The following is a 15,830-nucleotide window of genomic DNA, read 5'->3' as shown; positions in this document are numbered from 1 at the left end:
GTCATTATAATAATCTTGTAATGTTTTGACATTTATCTCGAATTATATGGTAAGTAGTCTGATAAATCATATTAACAAATGGGGTAACTACATGATTGAGGGTGGGGGATAATTGTTAGTCTACATACTTATCTTATCTCAACGCCCATCTCAACGTTTAGTCAACAGAGTGGTCCTCTTTAACAATGGAGTTAACAGTTTATACTTTACTTGTGATATTAGGTAAGGAATTTTCATAATTCTAGATTTATTGTGCGACTTTTATTATTCCGCCTATTCCACATCCAGGGGATTGTGAATAGATATTGTACATCAGAAGCTAGTTACCCCAGAAGATCTTGGGGAAAAGAATTTACGTACGTGTGGAAGTTTAGATGGCGAAATCAAACTCACCACAACACATTGTTCGACCGTTTTTTGTGTGAAACAGGATTTTGACTCATGCGTTAGATTACTGAAAATGAAGGTTCGGTTGCTTTGTTAATACTTCAATTCAAAACAAGTATATTCAAACCGCATCTTCACTACGTCAAGCTAATATGAACTTTGTCTTATACCTTGACTGCAATGGCTATTGTTGTTGTATCATATAGCGATATGATTGGATTGTACGCCAGTGAATACAGCCAATCAGAGACCTCGAAAGCAAGACTGTTAACATTATGGCTTATCATTTAAAGACTTTCTAGCGGGTGCTCTGTTTGTCTGTATTCGCTAACATATTTCCAATATAAATTAATTTACCTACCTCTGTGATACAAGAACAGTGGATTTTGCAGTCAAGGCATAATACAAATAGCTTGACCATTGTGAAGATGTTCATAGCGAAAGGCTGTATTGGAATGTCAAGCCTGTCTAATCACAGACTCTGAACTGTATACAGCACATTTGACGCTCACGACCGGCTCCGTACTCATTCCCAAATTGTGATGGTCTTGATAGATATGTGTGTATTTTTACTGGTATATTATGATTATATGATTCTGTTTAATTAACCATTTCGCTATAGCTCAGTGGGCGATACGTGCGTACTCGATTGCTGGGTAGTGACTTATCAACGGCTGAATCTCATGTTTGAAACAAATTGTCTTGATCATAAAATAGATGTTTTTGTACTTGATTTGAATGTATGAGACAAACAAACTATTACAAAGGAGTCTGCTAATACGTTCATCAATCGTAGATGTTATATCATTAAATGACAGAAGCCTACACTGAAATTTCTGGAAACAATGGATTTTCCCTTGAAAAACTGTCTCCCTCTGGTGAAACACAATTGACAATGAAAAAGTTCTTTATAACTTGCTTCGATTACCTATATCTACCGATAATTGGGTGTTTTGTTGCAGAATATACCTTGGGCGTAATTAAACAACGGCAACTTTTGCATTCAAGGGATTTTTCTCATTTATTTTATTAATAAATTATTTTCATGAAGATTGTACGCTTGTACTTTAATTATAATGATGAGCAACAGAAGGAAATCCATGCATTTTACATTTTGATCCAATATGGTCTATTTCCAACTTTTAAATAAAAAACATAATAAAGGGGCACATAGGGTGATTAAAACATTGAACATTATTGTGGTATGTATTTCTGAACTGTTTAGAACACCTGATGAGAATCAAATGACACTAATAATATGATGTACGTGATATCTTGGGCGGGCAGAGAAAAGTATCAAGAGAAAAATCACACTTCAAGGGGATGTGAGAGAATTTCTAAAATTGTATGTGTATCAGAGACATTATAGCATCAATTTGCACCATTTTCAATTAAAAGTCTGTGGTTCCTGCAATTCCACCAAATTAGTGGCATCGCAGGAACTACAGACAATCTAATAACATCTAGAAAAGCATTTTAGTTCAAAATGTCAACACGATTCGGAAAAAACCTTATACTATTGTGATGCAGATCAGAGAAGTGTATGGGCATTCAATCAACTCGTTCGGATGGGACAATAAACCGATTCCCTGTGTGCTATACAAGCTGTGTACATGAAAGGTCTCTTGATATTTGGAAATCGATATCTAATACAGCTGCTCTCATTGCACATTACATGGTGTTGTCAGTCTTCATTATCAATCAGGAGCAGTATAGTTTCATTCTGGATTTATTTTGTTCTTTTTTCAAGGGTTGTTGGTCCAGACGACAGCAGGTCATAAGAAATATGATTTTGATAAGGAATACAAGATGGAACAAGCTGCTCCAGAAGTAAATTATAAATGTATTGCTGTTGAAGCTAAATGTATCAATTCACAAAGTTTTATATTAGAGGCTATTACCAGCTATAATTTAGCTTATATTTCAAGATTTGAGGTCAATAAGGCATGTAGGTAAGTTAAGACTTCCCTGGGCCAAGCGGAAACTCTCTGTGAATATGCAAAATAGACCTTCACTTTGATATTGATCAATGGTGGTCTGAAGGGTTATTATTTATCATTGGCAACGAGAACATTGTGGAGACGTTCCTACAACGTATGAAATGCTTTTTGATTTCGGATACGTCGGTACAATGTGTAGACTGCGCCAGTTTACATGAACTTCGCTCAGATTCAGTACAGATCACCACACGTTTGTTTTATTGAGTTAAGCTATCTGACACGCCATTATGGTATGTCAGATTATATCAGCGTTGTTCATTTTATCAAAAAAGTTTCGCATCAGTTCCTTACAGAGCTCAACTTAACAAAATGAATCACTGTAGAGGCACTCAATAGTTTCGGACGTGTTTGTACGACAATGTACCGTGTTTTCCCCTATAGCCTAAAACCTTAAAAGGGAGTTAAGCAACCTTCTAGGTACAATCATCGTGCCCATCCCGTCACGTTGTACGTCAAAACCCGTATTCGGGATACGATAAGGTACATAATGTCTTGTCATTGATATTAACACTTTCAGGACTCTGCGAAAAGGAAGGATTTGTATCAAAGGAAGTGGATGTGAAGAAGAACTCCAGGGTAAAATGGATTTATTAAGCTGGGTCTGTAAGAATAAACGAGATTTATTTATGGGTAAGAGATGTTGGAGAAGTAATGCCTTTATGACAGAAGCTCCTGAATGTGATTTAAAAATACAGAAAGGCTGCCAGTAAGTGATGGATCCTTTCCACGGGAATTGGGAATTTTAGGTTGTAACATTGCAGTTAAGTAATGTTACGAAAGCACAGGCACAGGCTTAACCTCTAGTGAGAGAGTATTGTTTGAATAATATAATATAATTTCAATATATGAAATGAAAGTCCATATTCTTCAGAATCTGAAAATATAAGAATAATGGTTCCAACAGGAACATTATTATTATAATGAATATTTTTTTGAATTGGGGTTATCTCTTCTTATTTATAAATAATGAATTGTTTCTGTGAGGTTTCGGTGAGGGCTTCATTTGATTATGTGGTAAGGGTAGTTATCTGTCCTTACTATTCTAGAGATATCTTCGGCAAGAGATTTGAACAAAGATCATTCAGTAGATGGAACCTTAATAGTCATTATTTGTGTCAAATACGGCCGGCTGTTCATGTGTTCCCTGTTATTTTATTTCAGTTTTCATAAATTAGTTGGTACTTGTCTCAAAACAGTGATTGGTAAAAATAAATTTTGTAAACCGAAACAGATGCATTTTTATGGTGGAATGTTGGAAGCGATTGATAAACTCAGAAATCCTCATGGTCGATGTTGGTAAGTGTTTGTCTCGAAAACTTTTTTGAAGTAAATCTTGGGTGGACAAAAACAAGATCTACCTATCTTCATGTGTGGCCCGAGGGTAGCTGTTTTTAGGATTTGTCTAAGTTCAAAAAGTACTTTTGTCGATACAGCAATTCGTTATGGAAGTCAAAAGTTTGTAGAGTTTAAAATGTAGGATTGGTGGTTATTTAAAAGTGAATTTCAATTTCAGATAAAGTTATGCAGCGACAAAATAAAACAGTTTTAAACCCGAATAACAAATACATCAGTTTCTCCAGGTTTTCCGGTCACGTGTATATATTATATCAGATTTGTAGGAAAAACCCGTTAACCCGGAATCGATCTAATAGTATTATATTGAAAGCTGGTGTTTAAATAATTGTACATTTAAAAAACATTATTTAACTATTTGATACTTTTCTCTTTGTATCTTCAAATCCATGTAAAGAATGTTCAGAAATTATCGGCATTTGGATATTAAAATGACGATGACTGTCATATATAGACATATATATAAATGGAAAGTGAAATTCCTAGTTTGAGATATTTTTTGAAGGAACAATGCGATTTTCGTACATTTCCAGTTCTTCTGAAGACCTATTACATATATTCAAAACCCAAAAATGGTTAAACTGTTCCTTTATAACAACCAGAAGGAATTCCAGTCTTTCCCAATTCCAGAAAACCTGTGTAAAAGTCAGAACGGGTGAACCATTTGATACTAATACATGTAGTATCGTTACACGTAGTCTCAGTTACATACACCTATATTAAGTACACGTACTGATTGTCTAGCAACGCCTAAAAGTTATACAATAATGAACTTAGAAAAAAATATACAAATGGAAGAATGTACAATATATTTGTATAATAAGAATATACAATAGAAAAATCACATATATAAAGGATAATTACGATATTATCCGCTATGAAGCATCGATGATCTACATATTAATATTTTACTTGAAGATGAAATATGAACTTTTGATTTAAACCTTTTTCACATTGATAAATTTGACGAACACTTCTCCCTTTGGTGACAAGAAAACCATAAGAAAGGAAAGAGGTTTGATTAACAAAATTAAATATAAGTACACAATATAGACCTAATATGTTCACTGAAGCCCGACAAAAAGCTGCACTATAGTTTATTGTATAGTGCATTGTCATCTTTTTTACGTTGGCGTTGGGTCACTTAATCCACAAACACTTTTAATGGCCTACAGTCCATGAAAGATATTTATCTAAATTTTCAAAGAATACTAAATATACATATATACTCGCGTAATTATACAGTAACTAAATCAGACCTTGCATTATAAACGCTCGCACATTACATTCGCAATTATACAGTATCTAATCCGACCTCTTTTCAATCTAAATACTGTATAATTGTCAATAGTGTGCGCCCCTCTTTTAACTCTCGATAATTTAATAATTATACTGTTTCTAGATTTAAAAGAGGGGCCAGAATCAGGATTTAAAAAGGATGTGCATAATATTGACAATTATACATAAGGCGCTCGTATAGTATATTATGCGGTATCAAGAGGTATACGGCGTGCGCATTCTACTCGCAAATATACTGTATCAGAAGTGTTAATAGGTAGGCATTATACTCACAATTATAAAATATCTGGATAATTCATTAGTATATAACTTGGTACTTATATTCGACATTGACCCAGTTTTCAATGACTGTACTCACTAATTATCATAATATTATAATAACAATCACATTAACATAAACAGCTGTAGTGTAATATATTGTATTCTTTATCATAAATCAAGACTTATTCAAATAACCCAAAATTCTACTTCTAAATGAGACAATAAGAAATAATGCTGCAAAAGACTGTAAATTCTAAGAATTGATATTTATTTTCTGCATTTGATGGAATTTATTTAGATTGTAACTGCAGAACACAGTGAATACAGAATACACTGTACAACTCACTTATCATTTCATACTGTTGGGATATCTTTGGAATGGAACGGCCTTAGCACACATGAGCTTAGTCCATTATCCTATTCAGTGAGAAAGTCAGAAAGTGATCCCTTATGATTGGTGCCTAATGTAAACAGGAAGACACTCTGCTAGTCTAATCAAATAATGAAAGATTATGTACAATAATATTAGGATTCATAAAAATTCTAAAGCAAAATATACAAAAAATAATAAATCGTAAGTAACGGGCATTGGGATAAAAAGAAAAAAGTTTACTAAAGATATCTACAGACATCCTGGAGCATTCCAGACACACATGAACAGGCTACTTTTTTTAAGGCAGTTTAAATATAAGACCAAGTAATAATAAAGTTAAAGAGAATGTTTTCATACGTGTATAGGGGACACTGATTTGATGGTATCAATTTTTACAGTTCCAGTGTTCCATCAGAGGTCTGTGGTTCCTGCAATTGCAATGACGTCACTTCACTTATCGTCAAATATTCTTCATCACATTTTAAACACTTTAGTTTTAGTGGAATTGCAGGAACCACAGGCTTCTGTTTGGTTCAAATTGAAGCTATCAGTGTCCCTGATACACATAAAAACTTTAGAAAACCTCTTCACAACCCCTTTAATGAACACAAATCATGTCAGAAATGACAAGTTTGAGCATATACTGTAATTCATACCTCAAAACCTAATATGATTCTTTCTGAAATGTCCACAGATGTGTATAAATATCAATAACAAACTACATAAACAAACATAAACAACATAAACAGAACATATAATATACTTTAGAGAAGGATAATCAAACAACCAGTATATAACTTGTGACCAATCCATAGAGAATTTTAGTATAGCTCTTTATATCATAGAATAGCTTCAAATACCATTTATTCTACCTCTAGAATAGTTTCAAACATCTGCCTTTGAAAAACAGGCCTACAGCTGAAAATTTCAAAGTAACTATCAGAGGAATAGAGGCAGATGTTTTGATCTACCACTAGAAAATAATATTCTACTCTTGTCTGTTTGAAATGTTCATGGATATGCTTAAATAACTCTATCAGTTTAAACAACAAATATAACAAGCACTTATCAATCAACACAACCTTTCAAAGTAAAGAGAATTTTTTCACTGATACATAGACATAATATATTCAAAATATTATTAAAAGAAAATACTTTTGATAATTTTGATTGTCATTCTCCATATATGGTGTGAAGAGGATGATCTATAAACAACAATTAAAACACATGCTTTGATTAAATTAACAGTCATACCTAATTCTACAGTTTCATTTAATAAGAAGCATTTTTTCGACTTCCCTTAACAAATGAATCATTTCATCTTTTTAAGTTTCATATTTCAGTAGGATCAAACTATACAGGCTGTATAAACTATATAAACAACCTTGGTTAGGTATTGTGATTAAAATGTAAAAATATCTTCCAATGAGGCAAATTTGGTGGATTCTCAATGATTTGATTAACAAAAGGTGGATTTCATAAACAATTTTTAACAATATATCTTTTATGATATGAAAGTTTATTTGCCTATAATGTGCAACCCAAGTCTTTTTTAGGGTAAAAAGTGTGTTAAATACACACAAATATACAGTATCAGTACCAATATTAAATATCAAATAAATTAGTCAGCGTTTAGGCTCTTATTATGATTATATATTTTTATTAAACAAATGGAGAATGCTATTATTCTATGGTAAGTTTATTTTCGGTCCATAGAGCCCCTAGCCTTAGTATAAAAATTCTAGATTATCAAACCTGTGACTCTGCAGTAGCCAAAGTTGTTCTGAACCAAACTTTGTCGAGGATGTCTTGAGATTAATTTCAATACAGCAAGCTACCAACAATCATAAAATACACATCAAATAAAAACAATTTGTCAAACACCGAATAATTAAATAATTGGGGACATACACAATAAGTTGGGACTGCTTAAATTTCAAATAAACTCAAATGAATAAAATGGAAAAAAATTCTTTTACATGTAGTACCGAAACAAAGCACCATTTTAGGTAATGAAGTCACACAAGTATGAAGAAATGAATTTTGATTGAAAGTTGTATACAGATATCTAAAAAATAGGATCATTATTTAAATATTTTGACCAGCAGCAAAATATGGAAGCAATCATTAATTTTGATGTGAAATGTCAAGGTGTCAATTTGATCTGAAATTTAGTTTGCTGGACACAGTTAAATACATCTACTAATATACCAGCATGCGAGTGGCGTTTCTGCACGAGGGGCCAGGGGCCATGGGCTCCTCAGAAATTTGGCTGGCACTGCGTTGGCCCACAATTTCAAGTTTCGTCCTATTTGCTCCCCTTGATGATTATGTGACCCCATCTTGGCCCCTCCACTTAATTCTTTAGAGAAACACCACTGTTGCATGCTTTCAATTAGTAAAATATACAATGTAGATAGTTTGTGTATGTTAAAAGAAAAGGAAGAGAATGAAAACACTCAGTAATACTTTCTATACAGTAATACACAGCTGTTTCAAAAAGTTGAACTAACATTCAGTTATTCCAAACACCATATGACTAAAGTTTTGTTAACTGAACAAAATATATATTTATAGAGTTAACACCATTCATTTCTATTACAAAAAGCAATGCTTTGGAGATTGGAATTACTTTTGAAAGAAAAGAGTATAGCTTACACCTGAATGACGTTTCTTTTGCTTTTCAATATAGTTTTTATATTTCAATCAGATTGATACTGCAATACAAACAGCATAGCGCAATTTAATGCTGATATATATATATATATAAAAATGAAGATGGTTTCACTCTGTAATTATCTTAGTACCAATATGGCACTAAAGTTGAAAAAATATATTTGTGCAGTCTGAGTCTGATACTAAAAATAAACATGAGTCATATCCACAATTTTTAGCTAGCCAAAGCTCTTTTTAAACCAAGTATTTGATTGGCAGAATTATATTTCAAAATTGAACTCATCATCGTTGAGGTTGTCTTCAGATTCCAATACAGTGAGCTAACATCATTCAAAAAGATATAAATCATAGCTTTATGTAGAAATAAATTCAATGTAAATATGAATATGGATTCCTATTCATTCTTCCCTACAATAAAATGGAGGGCTCATGTTTATCTTTAGAATTAACTCTGGATGCACACAAATATCTTTTAATCGCCTACAGCATTACAGTAGTGAAACCTCTTCTCTTCAAAAACTTTTCATTGAAAAGGAGATCGTTTTATGATTTTTCCCAAAATATATAACTGATTTTCAATTTAGTATAAAACTTGCTCTTGACCATAAACTTTTATACATCCCTCCACCATTCCCATGGCAATACTAGCAGCATCGTTGATTTTAACTACAATATCATTCTCGTTTAAACCATGTATAAAAATATCATCACTATCAAATCCAGCCATCTTTACTCTTTTCATAACCTGGAAATATACGGAGGATATCTTAATATGGTCCCAAAATATTGTTCATTGTATTTCCTTTTAATTGATTTTTTATTGGGTTTTATAATTAAAACTGCATGGAATCAATGTACAGTTCTAATTAGTTTATTTTGAACCAATCAATGCGTGTCATGTAGGACCTGTTTCAAGCTCGAAAATAATGAATTCTAAGACAGTGAACTTTAAGAGGCTATCATATGCTCTACTCTGGTCTTGCTATGCTACAGTTCGTCCTTATAAGAAATTTTGAAACTTCTATCAGACAAGACTGGTAAATACAGTGAATCAACAACCCTCTTACTTACCTCTTGTCCAAGATGACATATAGATGATAGCTGTACACCCTGACTGTTATGACAGCGTAAACAGTTCAATGTTTTAAAGACAATGTTTGGAAATTGGCAGTGATTAAAATAACCAGTTAAATTTTTTGTTACTCCACCAACAAAGGCTTCATCTCCATTAAAATGAATTAAATGTCCTGAAACCAAATAATAAAGTTGTTATAATTCAAAATATTTTTTTCATGATACTTATGAAAAGAGGAGACCCAATTCACACAATGCAATTTCTCAACTAAGGAATCTTGCAATTGTTGCCTTTGGCTTGTCCATCTGCAATGCATAAATCACAAAAAGAATCCCTGACCCTTGAAATGTAAGAAAAAAGGAGCACTGTAAAGACTGAGAATGTTGTTGTGAGTAGAGAATTGTGTTGACACTTGAAAAATCAATATCAATCACTATTGTTGGATTGTAACAGTCTAATAACAATTAGATCAAACTTTCATTCCATTTTTTTATTAGTTTTTATTTTTAATATAGCCTAGTTAGGGTCTAATGACAGTCCTCAAATTAACCTTTTGACCTAACCTAATAAACATTGGGTCACAAAATGCTAGCATTGGAGAAGACAGAAGTTGCCAAATGCTATCAATTGTCTTACCTTTATAACCAATATGGTCTGTAGGATCTTTTATCATTTTAGTTAACCACCATAAAAATACATATTCAAACTGTAATTTTGATTGACGTGAAAATTTGACAATATTTTGCGTCATTGTTTTTAATGATTTCATTTTGATTGTTTCTTGTTTCATTACATGAGGAACTGGTGCCGAGAAGATTCCTGAAAATAGTGGGAAATATATGCTGGAACATCTTGTACCACTGTAAATAAGTCAACTGGCCCCATTTTCGGTTTTATTTTGAAATAAATTTTAGTGATTGACTTTCATATCAGATGACAGGAGCACTAAATCAAATTATAGTTTTTGAAAAATATACTTCGCATTCAGGGAGTAAACTACTAACTCTGGTAGTGGACTGCTCCATAGTCCATGTACAACAACACTATTATAAACACTGATGAACAAAACTGTCCAGAAGAAATATTTCCTTGTAGCCCTGTATGTGTAGATATAATTTCATTATGACAATCAGCAGTAATAATGTCATTATTATCATTATTAGATGCATTGCCATCATACAAGCAAATCACAATCTTTCTCTGAATCCTTCTTCTTTCAAACAAGATTTCATAAAAATATTCAAAAATCCTACCTATCAACCCTCCATCTCTAGTTAATACTGTAGCAAAGGATTCTTTCCAGGAGTTATTTTTCTGGTATTTTTGGACAGTTATTGCTGGTATTTTACCAGGTGTTGATGGTGGGGTGTGGTATAACTGAAAGAGATTGTTGAATTGTTCACCCTAATTGTATCATCATGATCTGATATAAACTATAGCTAACTATAACTAATGATCAAGGACATGTGAGCTGATTAATAAACACTATTGCCGTTTTATTGATTAGATATATAATTAAATTAAATTCAAATCCAAATCAGATATTTTCTAAAAACAGTTATTGGAAACAATTGGCAATTTTGTTTGACAACTTACAATGCACTCATCCACAAAGCTTTATCAATACTAATTCTATTTATTTAATGCAAATTAGCAACATCTCATCTCATTTTGTCTGCATATGTTTCAGATAAAAACCCTTATCATAAAGACCTCTTGTTATTTAATATCTGAACTCCAGTGATACAAACAAAGTTAGCAAACCCCTTTAGCAGAAGAATGATAAGACCTACCCCTAACAGCCTATCTGTATGATAAACTATGGACTGTGCTACATGGTACTGACTCTCTCCTTCTTCTGCTGTAAATATAGCTTTACTGACTAATTCATTACCCCCTTCTCCCTTCAATGATACTAAAAACTTTCCACCACGAGCTATATTTCCTTTAGCCATGATTAAATTAGAGAAACTTCCAGCTTTCTGTCTTTCTACTGATCTCTGCCATTCAACTTCTCTCATTCCTTAAATGAAATGAAATGGAATTTTAGCTTTTGACTTATGTGATAGACTGGTGTTATTTCAGGTCCTTCTATTGGGTAACATTTAGGCTTGGTTGATACAATCAAACAAAGGTTTAAAACCTCTGGACCTTCAGAAGTACAGAAAAAAACAGCCAACAACTTTCAAAATAGCTATGAGAGGCTGGAATAGAGGGAGAGGTTTCAGACTACTTAGCACAAAAATAATCAAGGCAAAGAAGTACTGCTAAATAACCTATTGGGAGAATAAAACAAATGAATCGTGCTTCAAATCTCTGTCATTCTGTACTCTCTGAGGCTAAAACATATGAGACGCATTTCACAAATTGGTACTTACCCTTCAAACCAAAATGAGCCATCAATCTCTTTTCTCGACTCTTTCTTGGTTCTTCATGACCTTTAAATATTTTTCTTAAACATAGATTAATAGAATGTTTAGATGTTGTATGATTACTACTAGGTGGAACCACTTTGACTTCTCCAACATTTCTTATAACACCATATGTATCTTTATTATTCTGACCCATCTGAACTACATTGGGATCTTTCTGTGAGATCAAGGCTGACCCTGAACGTTTCCTACGAATGAATAAAGTAGTTCCTGGATTAGGTTGACCTTGAGCATTTCCAGAATTCTTCAATACTACTGTCATCAAAGCTGAAATAATGAATAGTAATCTATAATTATCATTTCAAAATATTTTTCAGAAATTTTTGGTGAAATAAAGTGTTTGATATTTGCCTGTTTTAAAGAAAGACATAATAAATATTGATTATTATAATTACTAGATGGTACACCAGGGCTGTTGATTTGACTCTATTTTCCAGACATGACCAGCAGAGCAGCTCAAATGTCCCAAGAATCAATATTGCTGTCAGACATAAAGTATAAGTTAGCTATTACATGTCATTTGATGAAACTCACTAAGATAGAAAGCCATCAATGTGGGAAAACACAGATATACTCCTAGAAATTCTGGGAATAATCCTTAATATTAACTCTTTAATTGATCTTAATATTGCATGACTTATAGCATCATATGTTAGAATAAGCATAGTTCAATTCATAGATTCATATTCATATGGTTCAATTTATAGAATGCATGTTAATGTAATACTTACTGTCTAATTCTGGTTGAGTAGAAAAAATAACAAAAGCTTTACAAGAGGTGTCTTCATTACATCTTTTCTTGGCTTCCCGTAAACTTCTACAAGTGATAACACATCCCCAGGCTACCCGGGAGTTATCACATTTATAATCAAACATACCCGGGAAATTAGACTGATCAATTCTAGCATAATCTGTATAGGTTGATTCCACCTGAATAATGAAAGTGTAATATAGAGCAGTGCTCTTGTTTGCTAACCTTGAGTTAAGGTATTAGAAGTTTGAATGTTAAAATGCTAACTTACAGAATTACTGGCTATAGCTACAGATTTTTTTGCACCTTGAAAACAACTTGCTACCCACCAAGCTATTCCACTACCAGTGCCACACAAAAGACAGTGTTCCAAACTAACGTTAGATGTTTAGGGCTTGAAATTTCCTACTCTCCAGGGTCTGTGCCACAAACTCAAGGAAGAAACAAGAAAAAAGTTGAACAAAAGTAATATTGAATTGGAAACAACTGGTTTCTATGGAGTAGCAAGATGTTACAGGCAAAAAAAATTCAGTTCTTACCACTCCATTATTATTTTGATTATTAGGTTGTTGATATTCCAGGTTATTTCTGATATCTTGTTTATCTTTCCTCTTATCTTCATCACTGTTATTTTTATCTTGATCTTGATTGTTATCTTGTTGATTAGGTACCTCGTTATTCTGTCTGTTATTGTTATCATGATAATTGTTGTTACTGTTTCGATTAATCACAGCTGTAATGATAGAGAATAGTACAAAAAATAAAGTAGCAGAAAGTGATATCTCTACTGTTCAAACAACCATCAGTGTATTAAAGGATTCTATAGAGGTCTAATAGTCTTTGTAGTTTGTATGCATATTAAGTACACTTAGGAGAGGTATGTTTGGTTGTAAGTTTAAAGTTTAATATTTTAATTATATCTATATGGGATTGTTACTTTATTATCTAAGATGACCTTGACATTAAAATTATAAACAATAGGAAATAGATGAGACAGTCTGATATCATCTTTATTAATCTTTCAATCTCTGTGGTTTAAAATTAGTTGTATATAACTAGTAAAAGTTAATTTCATTTACTAGATTAAATTAATGATAATAACTTACCTTCATCAAGAAGTTTCTGTAGTTCAGTTTTTAATTTTTGTTTGGTTATCTTAAGTGACCGTAGTTTATCTAAAACATCATTTAGAGACTGGCGCGAGTAAGGAGGTCCATTACGTAATAAAGGATCTAACACCACTATAGATAGTTTCTGTAGATTACTGAGAGCGTTAAGACCATTACATGCACCATTAGAACACTCAATACCTAGAATGATAGAACACATAATGATCTTGTAGACATTATAGACCACATAATCACTTTGTAATCATTATAAACACAGTCATAATGATTAGTAGAATGGAAATAAAATTGAGTTTACGTCCTGCCATTCTGAGTACCTAATAGACCTTATTTAGGCGTCAATCCAGAACGAGGGTCATAATGCAAATAAACAACGGTAACTGCGTGGCACTGCAGTAAAATCTCTAAAGCCTTTTTCACCATACCAAGTAACTCAAAACTAATAATATTTTGCATCATTAAATTTGGAATCGATTAAGCGTGAATAAGGTCTTTAGTGCTTAAGAGGACAGGCAACATAAAGCAGTGTACAAATTGAGAAATTTTGCCAGGACAGTAACATAAGCCTGCTCTTTTATAAATTACCACTGTCAAGGGTTATTTACTGTGCACAGTCTGTAACACACAGGGTCATCATTTAAATGAATAACAGTCTCTCTCTCACTAAGCCACCACAGCTCCCTCAAAGGACCAAAGCATGAGCATTTTAGGAAAAATATAAAATAAATTTTAGAGAATCTTACCATAATCAATACCACCAATATCACATTCACTCGAACTGCTACAAGATCTTTCTGTTAGTTTAAAATCATTGACATCAACTAGTCGTAGAGATTCATCATTATATAATAATATAAAATCATGGGTGGTAATTTTTCCTAGTCCAATACTTCCTAGTGGGTTATTCTCTAGGTAGTCTAATAAATCTAACATCTCTAGACCAAGCTGAAAATAATAATCAAACTTCGGTAAACTGTTTCGTCTTATAGACTTTGATATTACTGGTAAATATTACTACAAAATCTAAGTGGATTCCCATTCTACAGCATTTGCTAGTCTAGCTCATCTGAGTTAAGTTTTTAATCCAAATATTGGAAATATTAACTCTTACTCGTAACATTGTCAACAGAATAGGATGAGTTCTTGTTCATTACAAAGTAAGAGTCATTATTAATTGCCAACTCACAACAGTTTCCATAAAGCTGAAAGAACTACTCAGGCAGATACCTTAATTGTGAACTATACTTTAAATCTATAATGCTTATTCTACAAGCAACTTAACTTACCGTCAATCTCTTTTTCCAAGTGATCAAAGAAAAAGCACCAACTCTAACAGGTGTTCCAATATCAGTGATATATACCACACCTTTTTTACGTAATTCTGAAGAAATACCATCCCCTCGTATACAATATCCCCGTAATTCTATAATATTGGCATGTTTTAATACTGCTAATAGTAATAATTGCTGTAAAAGTTTATAGTTGCCCATTGGAGTACAATGTTCATCATCATAAATCTTCTTCATACAGGCTATTTTTGTATCAATGTCCACATTTTGACTGATCACAGCGTATTCATTCCGTTGATTGTCCTCACTCATTCCACGATCTATATATTTCCTGTTGGACTGAGCTAATGATATACTCAATCGTAAAGTATCTATATCTTTACAAGTCATTTTACTCTCTATATCAAGATCTAACAATAAATGCTTTAGCTCTATGGCAAGTTCATCTGGTTGAGGTGCTAATGACCAATCAGATGGGTTTAAATTATTTAAGAATGATATCACATCTTTGATGCTAACTGCATCATAATTTCCACGAAGTTCGACAATCTTTGAAGTCAGGTCTCTCTGAAACACAGCTGGTGCTAGTAAACTTGGATCCAAAATTCCATTATGTTTGTTTGCCTGATATTTTGATTTCCGTCTCTCGAATGCAGGATACACATTCCTGGAGCTCTGATTGTTGGTTGAGAGTAATTCCTTGTACAAATGATACGATACCAATAATCCCACTACGCCGAGTAATAGGAACATTATCATAAAACTGGTCTTGCAACGCATCCCTAGCCATCTTCTTCTTAATCCCAT

General features: G+C 32.8%; 2 protein-coding genes across 2 annotated transcripts; one reads left to right on the top strand and one right to left on the bottom strand.

Annotated features, from left to right (window-relative positions):
• Nucleotides 1-167: 167 nt before the first annotated feature.
• On the top strand, nucleotides 168-4,225 carry LOTGIDRAFT_228455 (hypothetical protein). Its single transcript, XM_009053543.1, has 5 exons — nucleotides 168-222; nucleotides 2,138-2,339; nucleotides 2,905-3,093; nucleotides 3,549-3,683; nucleotides 3,901-4,225. Coding segments are annotated over exons 1-5 (564 nt in total). The 5' UTR covers nucleotides 168-185; the 3' UTR covers nucleotides 3,902-4,225.
• Nucleotides 4,226-8,929: 4,704 nt separating this feature from the next.
• Nucleotides 8,930-15,830, bottom strand: LOTGIDRAFT_153060 (hypothetical protein; the record flags this gene model as incomplete). The annotated part of the gene is made up of 11 exons (XM_009053542.1): nucleotides 8,930-9,094; nucleotides 9,421-9,596; nucleotides 10,061-10,243; nucleotides 10,678-10,801; nucleotides 11,218-11,447; nucleotides 11,803-12,123; nucleotides 12,588-12,786; nucleotides 13,147-13,340; nucleotides 13,714-13,917; nucleotides 14,478-14,679; nucleotides 15,021-15,830. The coding sequence occupies 11 exons, from the start codon at nucleotides 15,828-15,830 to the stop codon at nucleotides 8,930-8,932; spliced, it is 2,808 nt and encodes a 935-aa protein (XP_009051790.1).

Source organism: Lottia gigantea, assembly GCF_000327385.1.
Source record: "Lottia gigantea unplaced genomic scaffold LOTGIsca_2, whole genome shotgun sequence".
In the NCBI taxonomy this organism is placed as follows: Eukaryota; Metazoa; Mollusca; class Gastropoda; family Lottiidae; genus Lottia; species Lottia gigantea.
This window is presented reverse-complemented; position numbering and strand designations above follow the sequence as displayed.